The following is a 20,250-nucleotide window of genomic DNA, read 5'->3' on the forward strand; positions in this document are numbered from 1 at the left end:
AGCTTGAACTCACAGAGGTAGGGAGTGCAATGGAGATCACTGTCTACCATGACCCAAGTGTTTGTCCCCTTCCAGCTCTGGGGGACACTGGGGGAAGTTCCAGGCTCCTGGCTTCAGGCTCAGCCATCCCAGCCTTTGCAGCCATTCAGGAAGGAAACCTGTGGAAGGAAGATTCTCTCTCCATCTGTTGGTCTCTTCCTCTCTTGCTATAACACTGCCTTTCAAACTAAATAAATAGATATTAAAATAAATGGAAAATTAATTTTATATATCATTAGGAGCCTATATGCATATGTTGAATAAACACAGAAAACTGAATCCCAAGGGAAGACATCAATTGTTTAAATGCAGTTACTGCCAAGGTGGTGACAGCAGCAGCACTGGAGTTAGCAATGGGATTGCTGCTCCCGCATCAGGATGCTGAGTGCTGTGTCCTAGTTTTGTTCCAGTTTCAGATTCCTGCCTAAGCCCACTCTGGGAGGCTGTAGGTGAAGTTCCAAGAACTCCCATGTTGGAGACCTGGAATGAATTCTAAGTACCTGTCTGTCACCTGTTCCAGCTGAAGCGTTTGTAGCCACCTGGGAAGTGACCAGGAGTTAGATGATCACTGTCAGTCTCAGTCTTTGTGGTTTTAGATAAAAACGTACATACAAATTTTAAAACAAAATCTATGAATTTTTAAATGTATATTACATCTATAAAATTTAAGAAATGATATAAAAGCAAACATGTAAAATGCCATAAATCTCAGATCATCATGTATGTACATTTTAGAAGCACAATGAGATGTCCCATCCTTCATGTTAGAATGAGTATTACCAGACAAGCCAGAGCTGACAATTCTTGTGAAGGAACAGAGATGACCACTCTGGTTGTACAAGGCTGGAGTCAGGTAAATTAGTAAATCCATTATGGAAAGTCATCAAAAACTGAGACATACAGTTATCACAGGATCTTCAAACAGCATTTTGGGTAGCAGGAATGTGAAATCCCAGGGAGATGTGCATGGGATTCACAGTCTCTATAGAAAATACAACTGCAGTTCCATGTGCAATTAAAGCAGCGTCGTTCACGAGTGTTCACACATATAATGCAGTGAAATTTTCATGGCAGAAAGAATCAATAATGGAAGAAAAGGGCATGGAACAGAGGAGACGTTAGAGCAAGGTCAGAGTTTCAGTCCCAGAGGATCCACATGTTGAGGGATCTACTGTACAGCATGGTGACAGCAGTTAAGCAAATATTGTGTCTACAGAATTCCAAAACAGAAGACAACTGACATTCTACCATGGGAACATGTGGATTTTGTGATGAGCATGTCAATAGGAGTGACTTCATAATTCCACTCAATTTGATACATTCGTTTTACAACAATATCATTGTACCTCATATGTCTATATTCAATTATTATTTATCAAACATTTATGATAATGAAATGGCAAAAATGGCAAATCATGAAGATTCAAAACTCTGAATACTGGTGTTGTGTTTGCCAATGTTTTATGGAGTTGAGAAACAAAGGCAGTGCACTCAAGGCTTGGCAGCTGGAACCCAGGAACATGGAACTGCATCAGTGTTCCCACCTTGGTGATAGGGCCTCATAACAGATCCATCATCTGCTGTCTTCCAGGGTGCACTGTCAGTTACAAGTGTGGTTAAGAATGTAAATGTGGGCCAGTGCCGCAGCTCACTAGGCTAATCTGGGTTCTAGTCCTGGTTACGGCGGTGGATTCTGTCCCGGTTACTCCTCTTCCACTCCAGCTCTCTGATGCAGCCTGAGAAGACAGTGGAGGATGGCCCAACTGTTTGGGCCCTGCACCCGCATGAGAGACCAGGAGGAAGCACTTGGTTTCTGGCTTTGGATTGTTGCAGCATGCTGGCCGTAGTGGCCATTTTGGTGGAACCAATGGAACAAAGACTTTTATCTTTGTCTCTCTCTCACTCACCCACCGTCTAAATATGACAGTCAAAAAAAAAAAAAAAAAAAGAACGTAAATACGTTCAGTCCAGCACTCTGATATGCAGCCTGAGTGACTCTCTCTCTAAAACTGATGAAGGATTCAAAATGGATTGATGATTCCAGCCAGCGTAGACATGGAGTGAAGAGTAGTGACTATGGATACATGGTCTCTGAGACTGGCTCTTCCTGCAGCTGTGATCCAGCCTCAGGATACTGGTCATCATGCTGGAGCCACAGACCCAGCTCCCTGTGATGTGGACTCCAGCCCCAGAGTGCACAGCCACTGTGTGTCCCACTTTCTGCTCTCCCTGAACCACAGCTGGTGCAGGGCGTCCCACAACACGCGACAGAACCAGATCAGCTAGAAGTGTACACTCAACACTTTCCATTCAGTAATGACCTTGACTGCTGATGTCCAGTGCATTTCCCTCCTGAGTTCAGGCAGGGAGCCCACAGGAGGGTCCCAGGACCTAGAGAATGAGGAAGTCCCTGGAGGCTTCCCAGGTGCCTGCAGAAGCTCAGCCTGAGACACAGCTGAGCTGCAAGTACAGTCCTGAGTGCTGTGACGTTCAGACAGGGAACATAGACTGTGTTAGGATTAAATGGTAAATGGAGATTAGGAATAAAGTCTGTGGAAAGGGAGTGTTTGTTGCCCACAGTGTAAAATGAAAGTTTGGTTTAGTTCAGCACAGTCGCTCGTTTTGAATGGAGAGAGATAGTTAAATAGCCGATTTTTAAACCCAAACCCTGGCTCAGCTATCACTGGATCGAAAGGGAAATGTAAAATTTCCCTAAAGTTGGCATTGCCCTGAGAGCGTTGTCCTGTCAGAGTGGACAACACTCACGTTGTACCCAGATAGACCCACATCTCTGATCCTGGTGATCCTGGAGACCACTGAGCCTGGATTCATTCATATAGGACTTCTCCTGTCACATCAAACTTCTCCACGTCAGGGAACAACTAGCAGGGTCAGAATCATAAAAGAATTCTTCCCTCAAAACTGTTACAGGAGAGGAAACCCCAATTCCCTGACAGGAAAACAGGGCTTCATCTCACTCTGCACCTGTGCATGACCAGAATCTGCGCTCAATGAGTCTTGTTCGCCCCCTGGTGGAGACTCGCGCCCCTGCAGGGAGGTTTCTGTCTGGGCTCAGCTGTCTTGCACAGTAATACAGGGTCGTGTTGCAGCTGTCAGACTATTCATTTGCAGAGACACCGTGTTCTGGGTGTTCTCTCTGGAGATGGAGAATCGGCCATTTACCCAGCTCGCGTAGTATGTGCTACGATCACCAGTATAAATGCATCCGATCCACTCCAGCCCCTTCCCTGGAGCCTGGCGGACCCAGCACATCCAGTAGCTGCTACTGATGGTGAATCCAGAGGCTTTGCAGAAGAGTTTCAGAGATTCCCCAGGCGTGACCAGGCCTCCCTGGGACTCCACCAGCTGCTCCTGACACTGGTCACGTGCAAACTCAGACGTCATGGTCAGGACAGTGTCACTCACACTCTCTGTGTCTCTCACTCACGTCCTCTCCCAGACTCAGTGCCCCGCGTTCTCCATCATTACCTTTGAGCACAGCGACCAGGAGAAGCCAGCGCAGCCCAGTCTCCATGGTGATCGTCTGTGTTGAGTGCGATCACTGAGTGGACACCTGGGAGTGCTGGGGCTGGAGCTCCTGTGCCAGAGCTGCAGGGTGAGGGCTGGGCTGGTTTTCATGGGCAGAGGGAGGCCCTCTTTGCATGTGCTGCTGCTATATAGGCAGCCCTGGGGTCAGACGCCTCAGACAGGACAGTGCCCAGGGAAGTTATGAGTGTTCTTGGTGTGTAGTTTGATGGCTATGATAAAATTGAGATCATGTGAATATTTATTTTCTCACTGTTTTTTTAACAGTAGAAGGCAATGACTTCATTTCATTACAATATGTGTGTGCCCTTAATGTCCATTGTTAGCAATACCATGTCCTTCATTTTAAAATAACCTTTGCTTCATTATTAACTATGCTAATGACATTGGAACAGTGTCAGAGAGAGAATTGGTGAGGGAAACAGAAATGTAGACATGGGCAGTGAATTGACAATGGGATATTTTTGTCTTTGGATTGACAGCTCCACAATACGAAATGCCTACAACTTCTAGGAGTTAGTCTTCCTAAATCCTAGAGCAAAAGACTGGGTCTGTGTTTCCTATGTCAGTGGTAGGAGCTCATTCGCTTGTAGCATCAGGTACAGTTTCCCATGATGCTTTATCATCAAATGGTGGGAAGCCGTGTGGATGAACTGAAGCAGCAGTCATATGGGAACAGGGGTGTCTGTAGTGGGGACTTAGCTAATTGTGTCCTAATTCCTGCTGTCCACTTTTAAACTGATGAAAGAGTACAAGTGGATTCATTTAAGGTTAATTATTTTTGTTTTTCTTTTTTTTTTTAATGTGGGTTCATACCATGTGATTGTTCTCATTTTATAAGTCTTTATTTAATTTTTTTGATTCAGAATTATTCAGAGAAAGAAGGAGAGGTAGTGAGAAAGAGAGAGAAGTCCTCCATCCACTGGCTCTCTCTCTAGTCGGTAATGTGGTCAGAGCCGCATTGATCTGAATCTAGGAGGCAGGTGCCTCCTCTGGGTTTCCCACGGGATTACAGGAGCTGAAGATGTCAGCCATCTTCTACTGCCTACCAAGGCCACAGCAGAGAGCTGGATTGGAAGTGGAACAGCCAGGACTCCAACTGGCGTCCACATAGGATGCCAGCACTGAAAGCAGAGGCTTAACCCACTTCACCACAGCACCGGCCCTGATGATCTTAATTATATATGGAATGCACGAAAGTGAATCACAGAGGCAGGAAGTACAATGCAGATACCCAAGTCTGGGAGTAGAGAAGAAAAGGGACCACGTTCCTGCAAGCACAGAGAATTTTTCTGTGACCAGAAAGGCACGTGGAGAGATCTACTGCACAGCACGGGGACAATAGTTATGAAGCTTTATTGTGTTCTTTCCAGTTCCTGCAGGAGTAGGCATTTGTCATTCGATCACAAAGAATGGTGGTGTTGCTAGGGAAGGACTTGTGAGTTCGTCTGACTCTAGAATTCCTGATGAAATAAATCCACATCAACACCTTTCCTTATACCTCACATACAGATTCAGGTACTATTTGTCAATTTAACATTTATGAAATCTATTTTGAAGGGACAATTCTCTGTTGACTTGTCTTGCGTCTGTCTGTGGTTTTATTCTAAGAAGAAAATTACGTGGTGTTGCAATCATTCCTGGTACTAATGCAGTCACGAGGGCTGTGAGTTCATCGGCATGTGAGAGGTTATCTGTCGAGTCTGGCTGGCACAACTGCCCCACCACTGCCCTCTGAAATTCCTCCCCTCCCATGTGTGACGCTGAGTCATTTTAGAAGAGCCCCTGTCTTCACTCAGATCAAGTCCATGGAAACCTCTCTCTGTGCTGTTTAGTTACCCCCCAATCTCCCTGTGTCCAACTGGTTTCACAAGCCGTTTCTTCATGGACCTACCAAGGCCCACCTGCCAACTCCTTGAAAACACAGTCATCAGAGACCCCAGTCCTGCTGCCCAGAACAGGACCTCCCTCTTCTCACCATGGTGCAGTCCTGCCATTTGTCACCCTGGGGACCCAGCGTCTTATACAACTGACAGCCCCTCAGCACCTGGTGGGAGACTCTGTCATGGTGTTCAAACAAATGGAATATGTTTCTGTCAGTTATAATTTGAGTGAATTCTCTTGTTGGGGCAATTTCTTGTGACTGTAGATATCTGACAAATTAAATTTCACATTTTCTAGTACTGTAGATATGAGGTGTTCTCACAGAACAATGGAATTCACTGTGTCAGATAGTGGATTGTGTCAATGAATTCTCTAGGCAAATGCATGAAAACTGTCCCCAGCTAAATAGAAACACTTTCTGTTTGTCAATCTTCTCTCAGAAAAGGCAGAGATATGTCAACTGTTTTAATTTAGTAGGAATTTTTGTGTCTCTGGATTTAGATGGGAGTCACTCAGAACACACATTGCTGCATGAGGTGAGTGACTGGCTGCAGTTTCTGTAAGAACTGTTCATGGCAGATCAATTGCAGTTTAGCAGAAAATATCCTGTAAAACACAGGGGATCGCTGCACTGGGTATTTCTGGCTGCAGGAACTTGGTTTCCCCTTGAGGAGAATGAACTTGAAAGAAGAGGAGTTATTTTCTCTCTTGGAAAGGATGAAGTACTGATGAGGACAGCCAGGGGGAGCCAGGGAGGGAGGAGTGGGGACTCTGGACAGATGGTCCAGGGCTGGCTCATCACGCAGCACTGATTCAGCTCACCAGATGGGTCAGCGTGTGGCAGCCCCTGGCAGCCAGTTCCCAGGGATGGCGACTCTGGCCCCAGAGTCAGGGCCCTGGACTGTCCCACGCTGCTCATCCTGAAATACTGCAGTGCAGCGGATTCCACCACACTGGAGCAGAAACAGAACCTGTAAGTCCACACCACACACTTTCCAAACAGATTATTCTTTGAATACAAATGTCCACCTGTGCTTCCCATGAGTTCATGCAATGAGGTCATCTGAAATGTTTCAGGAAACTAAGTGCGGAATTTCATGGTGCTGGGGAAACTTGAGTGCACCTGAAAATAATTCATCATGCTGTCATCTCACACCAGTATCCCAAAAAGAGTGAATAGGATGAAACTCTTAAAGGAAAGACCCGAGACTGTAAAGTTCTAGAGGAAAACACAGGACAAAAGCAAGTTCCCATTGGTTTGGGCAATGATAGTTTGATAATCTCCAAAGTACAGGCAACCAAGATACATAGACAAAGGATAATGGATCCAACTACAGATTCTGAGTAACAAAGAGAAAGATTGAAGAACAAGGATATGATCACCGATGGGGAGAAAGTATTTTCAGATCATAGCCGAGGGGGCCGACTTGCGGCATGCATCACTCAGGAGCATGGGTTCAGATTCTGCTTGCTCTACTTCAAATCCAGCTCCCTGCTGGGATCCAGACCTGGGAACTCTGTCAACGATGACTCAAGTGTGTGCCCCCTTCAAGCCATGTGGGAAACTGGAGAAAGTTCCAGGCTCTTGGCATTAGGCTTGCCCAACCTCACCTTTGCTGCCATATAGGAAGTGAACCAGTGGATGGAAGATTCTCTCTCCATCTGTTGGTCTCTTCCTCTCTTGCTATAACACTGACTTTCAAATAAAAAATAGGTTTTTTTAAACATTGAAACATTAGTTATACATATGATTAGGAGCCTGTTTCCTAATGTTGAATGATCTCAAGCAACTGAATCCCAAGGGAAGAAATCAGTTGTTGAAATGCAGTGATGATAAGGTGGTGACAGGAGCAGCACTGGAGTGAGCCTGTGGGATTCCTGCCTCCCATGTCAGGATGTTTAGTGCTGTGTCCTAGTTTGGTTCCAGTGTCAGATTCCTGCCTAAGCCCCTCTGGGAAGCCATGGGTGATGTTCCAAGTACTCCCACGTGAAGCCCTGGACAGAATTCCAAGCACCAGGCTGTTGCCTCACCCAGCTGAAGCTTTTGTAGCCATCGGGGAAGTGACCCCGGAGTTAGAAGATCACTGTCAGTCTCAGTCTCTTTTTGTTTATGGAAAATATGTATATACAAATTTTAAAATAAATGAAATAGTATCTTCAAATTTTCAAAGTGCATATGTAAAGGCAAACATTATGCATTTCCATGTTAGAAGCACAGTGAGACATGCCATTCCTCCTGTTAGAATTAGTATTATCAGAGATATCAGACCTACAAGCCTCATGAAGGAGGAGAGAGAGAGATGTCAACCTTGATCCAAGGCTGGAGCCAGGTAAATAGGAAAAAACATTATGGAAAAGCATGAAAAACTGGGAAATAGAATTATCACAAGATCTTCAAACAGCATTGCCTATTAGAAGGAATATGAAATCCCAGGGAGGGGTCCACTGATCCGCAGTCACTGTGGCAAACACCTCTGCAGTTCCACGTTGAGTTAATGCAGGGTCATTCACAAGAGTTCACACAATAATCCAGTGAAATTTTCATTGAATAAGGAAATCAACAATTGAGGAAATGGACAAAGTTGTATTTTAACAAGAAGTTTATATGGCAGTAAAGTGGAGGGAATTTTGTATTTTGGACAACTTGGATCATCCTGGAGAATAATGTCCAAGGATAATAGGTCAGGATAAGTATACTCTGCTCACCATCCTTACAAGAAGACAAATAATACGTGATGCTAGTTACTTGGGATCAAAAGGATGAACTCACAGAGGCAGGATACAATGGTGAAGACCAAAGTCTGAGTGAGGGAGGAACAGAGGAGACGCTGGAGCAAGGTCAGAGTTTCAGTCTGACAGATCCACACTTTGAATGATCTGTATAGCATGGTGACAGCAGTTAAGAGAATATTGTGTCCACAGAATTCCAAGCAGGAGAAAAATGATACTATACCTGGAAACAAGTGGGATTGTGATGAGCATGTCAATAAGAATGACTTCATAATTCCATTAATACACATTCATTTTTTCAACAGATATCATTGTATCTCTTATGTCCATAATCAAATATTATTTATCAAACATTTATGAAAATCAAAAGAGAAAAATGTCCAAATATGAAGATTCAGAACTCTGAATAATGGTGTTGTGTTTGCCAATGTTTTATGGAGATGATAAATAAAGGCAGTGCACTCAAGGCTTGGCAACTGGAACCCAGGAGCATGGAACTGCATCAGTGTTCCCACCTTGGAGATGGGGCCTCCTGACAGATCCATCATCTACTGTCTTCCAGGTTTATTATTCATTACAAGTGTGGGAAATTTTGTAAATAGATTCAGTGCAGCAATTTGATATGAAGCCTGGGTGTCTCTACTACTCTAAAATTGATGAAAAACTACAATGGGTTATTGATGACATCAGCATAGCTACTGGGTGAAGAGCAGGGACTCTGGACACATGGTCTAAGACTGGCTCTTCCTGCAGCTGTGATCCAGCCTCAGGACACTGGTCATCATACGGGATCCACAGGCACAGCTCCCTTTGATGTGGACTCCAGCCCCAGAGTGCACAACCACTGTGTGTCCCACTTTCTGCTCTCCCTGAACCACAGCTGGTGCAGGGCGTCCCCAACATTGGAGCAGGACCAGATCAGCTGGAAGTGCACACTCAATACTTTCCATTCATTTATGACCTTGACTGCTGATGTCCAGTGCTCTTCCCTCCTGAGTTCATGCAGGGAGCCCCCCAGGAGGGTCCCACGACCTAGAGGATGCGGAAGTCCCTGTAGGCTTCCCAGGTGCCTGCAGAAGCCCAGCCTGAGACACAGCTGAGCTGCAAGTACATTCCTGAGTGCTGTGACATTCACACAGGGACCACAGACTGTTCCAGGATTAAGGGCAAATGCAGGTCGGGTTAAAGTCTGCAGAAAGTGAGTGTGGATCACCCACATGTAGCGTCAAAGGTTGGTTCAGTTCAGCACACTTGCTCCTTTTGACAGGCAAGAGATACTTAAATAGCTGATTTATAAAGACCAAGAACCCTGCCTCAGCTGTCCTGGTCGAAAGCGAAAACTAAAATTGTCCTAAAGTTGGCAGTGCCCTGAGAGCGTTGTCCTGACTCAGATGGACAACACTCACGTTGTACCCAGATAGACCCACATCTCTGATCCTGGAGACCACTGAACCTGAATTGGTTCATATAGGACTTCTCTTGTCACATCAAACTTCTCTATGTCAGGAATTCAGTAGCAGGGACAGAATCATAAAAGAAGAATTCTTCCCTCAAAACTGTTACAGGAGAGGAAACCCCATCCCTGCAGGAAACCAGGGCTTCATCTCCCTCTGCGCCTGTGCAGGACCAGAATCTGCGCTCAGTGAGTCTTGTGCGCTCCCTGGTGGAGCCGTGCGTCCCTGCATGGAGGTTTGTGTCTGGGCTCAGCCTGAGGCCCCTTGCTGTGTCTCTGGCACAGAAATAGGTGGCCATGTCCGTGGCTGTCAGACCGGTCATTTTCAGATCCACCGTGCTCAAGGTCTTGAAGATGGTGAATCGACCATTCACCCAGCTCGCGTAGTATGCGCTACCACCAGTATAAATGATTCCGATGTATTCCAGCCCCTCCCCTGGAGCCTGGCGGACCCAGATCATTGCATAGCTACTGAGGGAGAATCCAGAGACTGTGCATGTAAGTGTCAGGGATCCCCAGGCAGGACTTGGCCTGCCCAGGATTCCTCCAGCTGTTCCTGACACTGGAACCTGCAAACACAGACATTCTGGTCAGGACACTGTCACTCACACTCTCTGTGTCTCTCACTCACGTCCTCTCCCAGACTCAGTGCCCCACGTTCTCCATCATTACCTTTGAGCACAGCGACCAGGAGAAGCCAGCGCAGCCCAGTCTCCATGGTGAGCGTCTGTGTTGAGTGCGATCACTGAGTAGACACCTGGGAGTCCTGGGGCTGGAGCTCCTGTGCCAGAGCTGCAGGGTGAGGGCTGGGCTGGTTTTCATGGGCAGAGGGAGCTCTATTTGCAGGTGCTGCTCCTATATAGCAGGCATGGTGTCAGACGCCTCAGATAAGACTGTGCCCAGACTGATGAGAGTGTCCCGGGGCAGTCTGTCTGTGCACACTTATGGGATGAGTGATGAATTGTGTGCTCTCATTGCACACTGAACCCTGTCTTGGTCCTTTTATGTGAATGGACCTACAACATGTTTTCATGGGTTCCCGTAGGTCTTGGTCCATTCAACATTACAGGAGAAATCATCAGTACAGTGTGGATGTGTCTCCAGCTCCAGTGTGGTAAGAGGAATCCCCAGCACCTTGATCCGTGCCCCTCACCACAGGACTCAGCTCTGCCCCAGTCCACACTCAGCACTCACTGGGGCTTCCTGGTGAGGTCTGCAGAACTCCCTGCCAGCAGCAGAACAAGGAGCACTTTTGCTGGATTCCATTTTTGACAGAGAGATGCACAGGGGACCAGGTTCCATGCAGGTGCATCTGAGTGTGGTGTTCCACGTGCCAGTGTCTGTCTGTCTGTCTGCTCTTCACAATTTCTTTGCCGGGCAATTTTGCTTCCATGGGCAATGCTGTTGAGCTGTGATAGATACAGAGGCAGCCGCACAGGTTGAAAGTGTGCCTGTGGTGAGTGCGACTCAGCTGTGCCTCTCTCACTCCTCATCACACCTATGCCAAGAGCAAATATCACATCCCACGGTGCTGCCCACTGCCCCTGTGTCACCCAGCCCCGGCCCACCTCCTCCCGTCACTTTAAGGCCTGAAACCCTTTGGGCTCCTTCACAACAGATTCATCCAGTTTAGCCCTGTGCAGCATGCAGGTTTTGTGGCAGAAGTCGGTGGCCCTGAGTTTTCAGGTTCTGTGGGGGCCAAGTGAATGTGTTTTTCTTAGTTTTTAACTAAAATATCTGAAAATCTTAAAAGAATGAAACTGAGAGTAAAGCAGAGTAAGAAAATGATATTTTGCACAAATATGCAGTACATTAGTCTTAACTGTGTCATCACATTTCATGGAAATAATAAATTGAAAGTTGCACTGTTTAAGATGCGCATATCCCCAAGGGAAGTGCCAGGGTCTCATATGTAGCTGTGGGTCCCAGTACCAGATTCCTGCTCCTGCAGCCCCAGGACCCAGAAGTTTATGGGAGGATTTTTGGGCCCTGTCACTCTAGTGGATGCACCTGATTGTTGACCTGAGACCAGGCTAGGCTGGGAAGCAGACCTGGCCACAGCAACATTTGGGAAAGCGCAGTGTCGGAACATCTCTCTTTCTCTTGTTCTCCTCTCTGATTCATGTGTGGTAACTCAAATTTAAAACTTAAGTTATTGAAGGGTCTTTTTTTTGGACAGGCAGAGTTAGAGAGAGAGAGACAGAGAGAAAGGTCTTCCTTCCATTGGTTTATCCCCCAAATGGCCACCTCTACTGGTGGGTCATGGCTGGCGCGCTGTGCCAATTCGAAGCCGGAAGCCAGGTGCTTCTTCCTGGTCTCCCATGAGGGTGCAGGACCCAAGCACTTGGGCCATCGTCCACTGCCTTCCCGGGCAACAGCAGAGAGCTGGACTGGAAGAGGAGCAACCTGGACAGAATCCGGTGCCATAACTGGGACTAGAACCCGGAGTGCCGGCGCAGCAGGCGGAGGATAGGCCTAGTGAGCCGCGGCGCCAGTCTGAAGGATATTTCTAAGGGTTGTATTCCCTTCAATGCAGGCAGCAACCCTCATGGCCTTGTCCGCTCCCTAGAGCCCCTCTCAATGGGATCACTGGGTGGTGAAGTCCCTACATGCATGATGGGAGGCTCCGTGCATCAAGTATGGAGGGTAAGTTCCACCTAACATGCAGCCTTCAGCTGCTCAGTTGGAGCGACCACACAAACACACACCAAGCAGTGCTGGCTCTGTTCACGGCTCTGCAGGAACAGCATCCTCAGCCTCAATACCCCAGACCCTGCTCCTCTGTGTCCACTGAGTAAGAAAGTGATTCACCTGCAGGAGGAAACCATCATGACCAATGTCCTGGTGGGATCCTTTAGAAAATGTTATCGAGCAGAGTCCACCCCAGACACTGTGCCAGCACTGATCCCCCAAGACACAGAAGTCTGCATCTTCAGGGGATGGCTCCACCCCCAAAGCTGAGGACTGGGGAGGAGAAGCATGGCACGTGGGGAAGTGACAGTCGGGGACAGGGTCCAGCAGCAGGAGGGAGAGGACCTGGTGGAGGGGTGGGCTCTGCTGTGCAGCAAGGTAAGGACAGGTGGAAGGGCCACACAGCTGGGGCACCAGTACCTGCAGGAGAGCACTGAGTCAGGAGGTCTGATCTGGTCTCCTTGCCCCCTTGCAACCTCCACACTGACCACCACTGAGTAAAACTAGCACAGGTGCCTGGGAGACGTGGAATGACATCGTCTCTGGGGAGTGCATCCAGTGATGACTCCATGACATGAGTGGATTCAACGTCAGGGCCTCATGGAGGAAGCTGAGGTCTCCAGTGCACCTATCAGGGCCACACGGGATGCTGGGAGCAGCCTGTGGGGGTGGTTGTGGTTTGTCCTCACAGCATCAGTGCTGAGCATGGCCCCAACGTGATAGCACTGGCAGGGGATGCACGGTCTGGATGTTTACAGAAATAGATTGTTCACTTCTGGGGAATCTGCTATGGAGGAGATCACAGTAGATCTCCTGGGTCCCCAGCTTCTGCACAGAGCACAGTGCTGCTAGAGTCAGCCCTGGTCTCGTCTGACTTCCTGTGTGGGGATGGGGTCCCTCCCATCCGTGTTCACAATATTAGGATGCCTGATGGCACAACATTCTCACTGTCTGATCCTGGACTTCCAGCCTCTACAGCTGTGAGCTCAAGAAACCTTTTTGCTCCATACACCTCCCTATGGGGTACTGCATGCTGGATGGCTTTGCCCTGATGGCTAGTGATCCGGAACATTTTTTCAGGTGTCTGTTGGCCATTTGGACTTCCTCTTTTGAAAAATGTCTGAGTTATTGGCCCATCTCTTAACTCAGTTGTTTTTGTTGTTTGGGATTTCTTAATCTCTTTGTAGATTCTGGTTATTAATCCCTATCAGTGGCATAGCTTCAAATATTTTGCACATTCTCTCAGATACCTCTCAATTACCTGGGTGTTTCTTTTGCCATACAGAGACTTCTCAATTTGATATAATCCCATTTATTAATTTTGTCTTTGACTGCCTATGTCTCAGGTCTTTTCCAAAAATTCTATTCCTGTGCCAGTGTCTTGCAGGGTTTCCTAAATGTTCTCTAATAACTGGATGGTGTAGGGTCATAGATTAAATCTTTAATCCATCTTGCGTGGATTTTCATGTAAGGTGTAAGATAGGGGTCTTACTTCCTACTTCCATAATATATAATAATTTAAAAAGTGAAAAGGAATCTGAAGATTACCTGTAAATTGAAATGACGTAGTCATGGATTTGAGGGAATGACCTTGTTAAAATAGCCAAGCTACAATGTGATTTGCAGATTCAATGCATTTCCTGTGAAACAGCCTGACATTCTTCACAGGACCAGGAAGCAACTTCAAGAATTATCATGAAAAAACAGGGTTCATGATGGCTGAATGGTCTTGAGGAAAAATAGCAAAGCAGGAGGGGTCATCACATCTGAGCTGAAATCAAGCCTGGCGCTGGGATAACATAGACACCCAGAGCCCTGGGACAGAACAGAACCTAGAAATAAAGGAACACGTTCTGAGAATGTGAGTTCTTAGAATGCACGGTGACAAAAGCACAGGATGGGGATGGGTTTCCTGTTGTTACCTGGGCTTGGGGACACTTGAATGCACCTGAAAATAATTCAGTTATGTGGTCATCTCACACCAGATGTAGAACAGAGTGAACTTGAGGAATGCCTTACAGGCAAGACCTGAGACAGTACGGTTCTAGAGGAAAACATTGGACAAAAGCAAGCTGACATTGGTTTGGGCAATGGTATTTTGATAATCTCCAATGTACAGGAAACCAAGCAAAAATAGGCAAAAGATAATGGACCCAACTACAGAGCTCCTGTGTAACAAAGGGAGTGATCGAAGAACCAAAGACAACCACAGATGGGGAGAAAGCATTTTCAGGTCACACATGGGTTGTCCAACATTTGGCCCCACAGGTTAAGCTGCCATCCCTATGCAGCATCACTCAGCAGCATGGGTTCAGACCCTGCTTGCTGCACTTCAAATCCAGCTCCCTGCTCATGGACCAGGGAACTCTGTCAACGATGACTCAAGTGTGTGTCCCCTTCAAGCCTCGTGGGAAACTGGAGGAAGTTCCAGGCTCCTGGCTACAGTCTTGCCCTTCCCCAGCCTTTGCAGCCATTCAGGAAGGAAACCAGTGGATGGAAGCTTCTCTCTCCCTCTGTTGGTCTCTTCCTCTCTTGCCATAACACTGCCTTTCAAATCAAATAGATAGATTTTTAAAATAAATGAAAGATAACTATATATATGGTTAGGAGCCTAGATCCAAATGTTGAATGAACTCATGGAACTGAATCACAGGGGAAGCAATCAATTTTTTCAAATGCAGTGACTGACAACGTGGGTGACAGGAGCAGCATTGAAGTTAACCTGTGGGATTCCTGCCTCCCACATCCGGATGCTTAGGTTTATGTACCAGTTTAGGTCGCAATTTCAGATTCCTCCAATGTGCACTCTGGGAGGTAGTACGAGAAGTCTGAGTTAATCCCATGTGTGAGACCTGGACTGAATTCCATGCACCTGGCTATGGTCTTACCAAATGCCAGCTTTTATGGGCATCTGGGAAGTGCTCTAGGATTCAGTAGATCACTGTTGTCAGTCTCTGTCTCTTTTTCTTTTTGGACAAATGCAAGTTTTAAAAGAGGTAAAAGTATATCTGTAATTTTTTAAAGAAAATATGTAAAGGCAAACGTACAAGAATGCTTTAAATCTGGGATCATCATGCACGTACATGTTGGAGAAACAATGAGATATCCCATCCCTTTGTTAGACTGAGTATCACCAGACATACCAGAGCTGACACATGTTGTGCAGGAAGAGAGAGAAGATAACCTGGTAAAGGCTGGAGTCAGGTAAATTAGGAAAGCTTTCACGGAAAACATCAGAAGCTGAGAAATAGAATTATCACAGGATCCTCCAACACCATTCCTGGTAGAAGGAATATGAAATCCCAGGGAGGAGACCACAGGATGTGCAGTCACTGTGGCAAACAGCTCTGCAGTCCCATGTTCAATTAAAGCAGCGTCATTCTCAAGAGGTCACACATATAATCCAGTGAAATTAGCGTTGAAGAAGGATGGATAATGGGACAAATGGACAGAGTTATATTTTAACAGGAAGTTTATAAGGCAGTAAAGAGGAAGAAATTCTGGTATCTTGGATAACATGGATGATCCTGGAGAATAATATCCAAGGATAATATGTCAGGGTAAGTACACTCTGCTAAAATATCCAGGCCAAGAAGCCAAATAATATGTGATGCTTCGTACATGGGATAAAAAGGATGAACTAACAAGCCAGAAATTCAATGGTGAAGACCAACGTCTGTGCTTGGGGGGAAAAGAGGAGACGATGGAGCAAGGTCAGAGTTTCAGTCCCACAGGATCCACACATTGAGGGATCTACTGTACAGCATGGTGACAACAGTGAAGGGAATACAGTGTCTGCAGAATTCCAAGACATTAGACAAAAGATATTCTACCAGCAAAAACGTGGGTTTTGTGATAAACATATCAATAAGTCTGAATTCATTATTCCATTCAGTATACATTCATTTATTCAACACATATCGTTGTACTTCATATTTTATATTAAATATTATTTATTAAACATTTATGATAATGAAATGGCCAAAATGGGAAATCATGAAGATTCAGATCTCTGAATACTGGTGTTGTGTTTGCCAATGTTTTATGGAGATGATAAATGAAGGCAGTGCACTCAAGGCTTGGCAGCTGGAACCCAGGAGCATGGAAATGCATGTGTTCCCACCTTGGTGATGGGGCCTCCTAACAGATCCATCATCTACTGTCTTCCAGGGTGCATTGTCAGTACAAGTATGGGAAAGCGTGTAAATGGACTCCATCCAGCACTCTGATATGCAGCATGGATGTCTCCCTCTCTAAATAGATGAAAGACTAAAGTGGAGCGATAACTCCAGTCAGCATGGCATGGAGTGAAGAGCAGGGACTGTGGACACAAGGTCTAAGACTGGCTATTCCTGCAGCTGTGATCCAGCCTCAGGACACTGGGCATTATGCTGGAGCCACAGACACAGCTCCCCGTGATGTGGACTCCAGCCCCAGAGTGCACAACCACTGTGTGTCCCACTTTCTGCTCTCCCTGAACCACAGCAGGTGCAGGAGGTCCCACAACACTGGAGCAGAACCAGATCAGTTGGAAGTGCACACCCAACACTTTCCATTCAGTAATGACCTTCACTGCTGATGTCCAGGGCATTTCCCCTCGGAGTTCTGGCAGTGAGCCCCCCAGGAGGGTCCCAGGACCTAGAGGATGAGGAAGTCCCTGTAGGCTTCCCAGGTGCCTGCAGAAGCCCAGCCTGAGACACAGCTGAGCTGCAGTACATCCCTGAGTGCTGTGACGTTCACACAGGGACCACAGACTGTTTCAGGATTAAAAGGGAAATGCAGGTCGGGTTAAAGTCTGCAGAAAGTGAGTGTGGATCACCCACACGTAAAGTCAAAGGTTGGTTCAGTGCACACTTGCTGGTTGTGGCAGGAGAGGGCTGAGTGGAATAGTTGCTGTTTAACAGATCAACGGCCCTGTCTCAGCTGTCCCTGGTTATGAGGGAAAACTGAAACTGTCCAAAGCTTTCAGTGCCCTGAGGGTGCTGTCAGGAGTCAGGTTGGAAGAGACTCAATAGTGTCCTCAATATTCCCACATCTCTGACCCTGGTAAGCAACAGTCGCTGTCCATGAACCAAATTGTTCATTTAAGACTTCTTCCTTTTACATCAGACTTTCTCCCCGTCATTGAAGTTGGGAGGGACAGAATCATATAAGTAGAATTCTTCCCTCAAAACTTTTACAGGAGAGGAAATCCCAGTTCCCTGACAGGAAACCAGGGCTTCATCTCCCTCTGCGCCTGTGCAGGACCAGAATCTGGGCTCAGTGCGTCTCGTGCGCCCCCTGGTGGAGTTGCGCGCCCCTGAACGGAGGTTTGTGTCTGGGCTCAGCCTGAGGGCCCCTCACTGTGTCTCTGGCATAGAAATAGGTGGCCGTGTCCGAGGCTGTCAGACGGGTCATTTTCAGATCCACCGTGCTCGAGGTTTTGGAGATGGTGAATCGGCTTTTCGCCCACCTCGCGTAGTATGCGCTACCACCATAACTAATGTATCTTATCCATTCGAGCCCCTTCCCTGGAGCCTGGCGGACCCAGCTCACTCCATAGCTACTGATGTCGCATCCAGAGGCTGTGCAGGTGAATGTCAGGATTCCTCCAGGCGTGACCAGGCGACCCCCGGACTCCTTCAGCTGCTCCTGACACTGGACACCTGCAAACACAGACGTCCTGGTCAGGAAGCTGTCACACTCTCTGTGTCTCTCACTCACGTCCTCTCCCAGACTCAGTGCCCCACGTTCTCCATCATTACCTTTGAGCACAGTGACCAGGAGAAGCCAGCGCAGCCCAGTCTCCATGGTGAGCGTCTGTGTTGAGTGCGATCACTGAGTGGACACCTGGGAGTCCTGGGGCTGGAGCTCCTGTGCCAGAGCTGCAGGGTGAGGGCTGGGCTGGTTTTCATGGGCAGAGGGAGGGCTATCTGCATGTGCTGCCCCTATATAGCAGGCATGGGGTCAGACGTCTCAGACAGGACAGGGCCTGGGGCAGAATTAGGTGACCTGAGGGTGTACGGTGATGGCAATGATATGATTCAGATCATATGAATTTTTATGGTATCATAATTTCAAAAAGTTGAAGGCAATGACCTTGTTTCATTTTAATATGTGTTTACCCTCATATCCAGTGTTAGCAATATCATGTCCCTCATTTATTTAAGTAACCACTAGTTCCTTATCATCTATATGAAAGACATTTGGACAGTGATAGAGAGAGAAAGGGTGAGAGATACAGAAATGTAGAGATGGACAGCAAAGGTGACAATGGGAGATTTCTGCTTTTCAGTTGACAGCCCCAGACATCCCAAATGCCTATGACCCCTAGGAGTCAGTCTTTCTGAACCCTGAAGCAAGAAACTGTGTCTGTAATTCCAATGTCGGTGGTAGGGACTCATTTGCTTGTAGTGTCATCTACAGTTTCCCATGATGCATTATCAGGAAAAAGTGTGGGAAGCCGTGAGGCTGGACTCAGTCAGTTCTCTGATGGGAACACGGGTGACCCTAGTGGGGACTTAGCCAATTTTGTCCTAATGCCTGTTACCCACTTTTAAATAGATGAAATACTCAAGTGGATTTTTTAAGGTTAACTATGTTTTTTCCTTATTCATCCATTGCCTTAAAGTTTAAAAACTGTTTAAACTGTTTAAAACTGTTCCTGAACACAGAACACTGTACATGGTAGTGGGGTATAGAGTGCTATTGGAATGTGCATAGTAGAAATGGGCACAGATCAACTCACTGTCATGCACATTTCCACCTCCTTTCAATCACTCTTAGTTGGGCAGCCTGGACGCATTAGTTCTAGTTATTTGTGGAACCTGTCGTGTGTTGTGGTGAACTGAGTCAGCCCACTGTGGTGTGGGCAGAATTATTCCTTCCTGTGAGTGGTGCTTTGTGTCCTGGTATCAGCCATCCCCTGTTCCCCCCTCTTCCCTGTGTCTAGTAATCATGACTCTGAGTTGAGGTCAAGCACTGGGTAGAAGTCACTGTGTCACAATTTACCCACAGTCCTTTGTCAGGTTGCAGCTTTGTTCACAATACTTCAGTCTCAAACAAAGCAAGTGTGCATAAAACAGTGAATGCATTCTTTCCCATTTGGACATGGAATACTATTCAGCATTAAGAAGGAGGTTGTTCTGTCATTAGAAAATGTGGGTCTCCCTGGAGCATACAAACTAAAAGAAATAATGCAAGTACATGTGGACACATAGTAAGTGACATTAGTTATATATGCAGTCCACAAGTTGAACTCACAGAGGTAGGAAGTGCAATGGTGATCACTGTCAACCATGACCCAAGGGTTTGCCACCTTCCAGCCCTGTGGGAATCTGGAGGAAATTCCAGGCTCCTGACTTTAGGCTCAGCCATCCCCAGCCTTTGGCAGCCATTCAGGAAGTGAACAAATGGAAGGAATTCTCCCTCCATCTGTTGGTCTCTTCCTCTCTTGCTATAACACTGTCTTTAAAATAAAATAAATAGATACTTAAAATACATTGAAGATTAATTATACATATGATTAGGAGCCTGTTTGCTAATGTTGAATGAACACAGACAACTGAATCCCAAGGGAAGAAATCAATTGTGTACATGCAGTGATGATAAGGTGGTGACAGGAGCAGCACTGGAGTGAGCCTGTGGGATTCCTGCCTCCCGTGTCAGGATACTTAGTGCTGTGTCATAGTTTGGTTCCAGTTTCAGATTCCTGCTAAGCACACCCTGGGAGGCCGTAGGTGAGGTTCCAAGTACTCCCATGCGACACATGGACAGAATTCCAAGCACCAGGCTGTTGCCTCATCCAGCTGAAGCTTTTGTAGCCATCGGGGTAGTGACACAGGAATTAGAAGATCACTGTCAGTCTCAGTCTCTCTGTGGTTTTGGACAAATACATAAAGACAAGTTCTCAAATAAAATGATAAATT

At 46.7% G+C, this 20,250-nt stretch overlaps 1 gene segment (V, D, J or C); it reads right to left on the bottom strand.

Annotated features, from left to right (window-relative positions):
* Positions 1–18,133, bottom strand: part of LOC149120233 (immunoglobulin heavy variable 3-66-like) — a 45,683-nt gene extending 27,550 nt beyond the window's left edge. The window contains 4 exon segments of the V gene segment in view: positions 6,292–6,422; positions 9,827–10,156; positions 17,922–17,988; positions 18,088–18,133. Of these exon segments, the coding sequence occupies positions 6,292–6,422; positions 9,827–10,156; positions 17,922–17,988; positions 18,088–18,133 (574 nt within the window).
* Between the last annotated feature and the right edge of the window lie 2,117 nt (positions 18,134–20,250).

This window comes from Oryctolagus cuniculus, chromosome 20 (genome assembly GCF_051225735.1).
Source record: "Oryctolagus cuniculus isolate XC-2025 breed Fujian yellow rabbit chromosome 20, ASM5122573v1, whole genome shotgun sequence".
In the NCBI taxonomy this organism is placed as follows: domain Eukaryota; kingdom Metazoa; phylum Chordata; class Mammalia; order Lagomorpha; family Leporidae; genus Oryctolagus; species Oryctolagus cuniculus.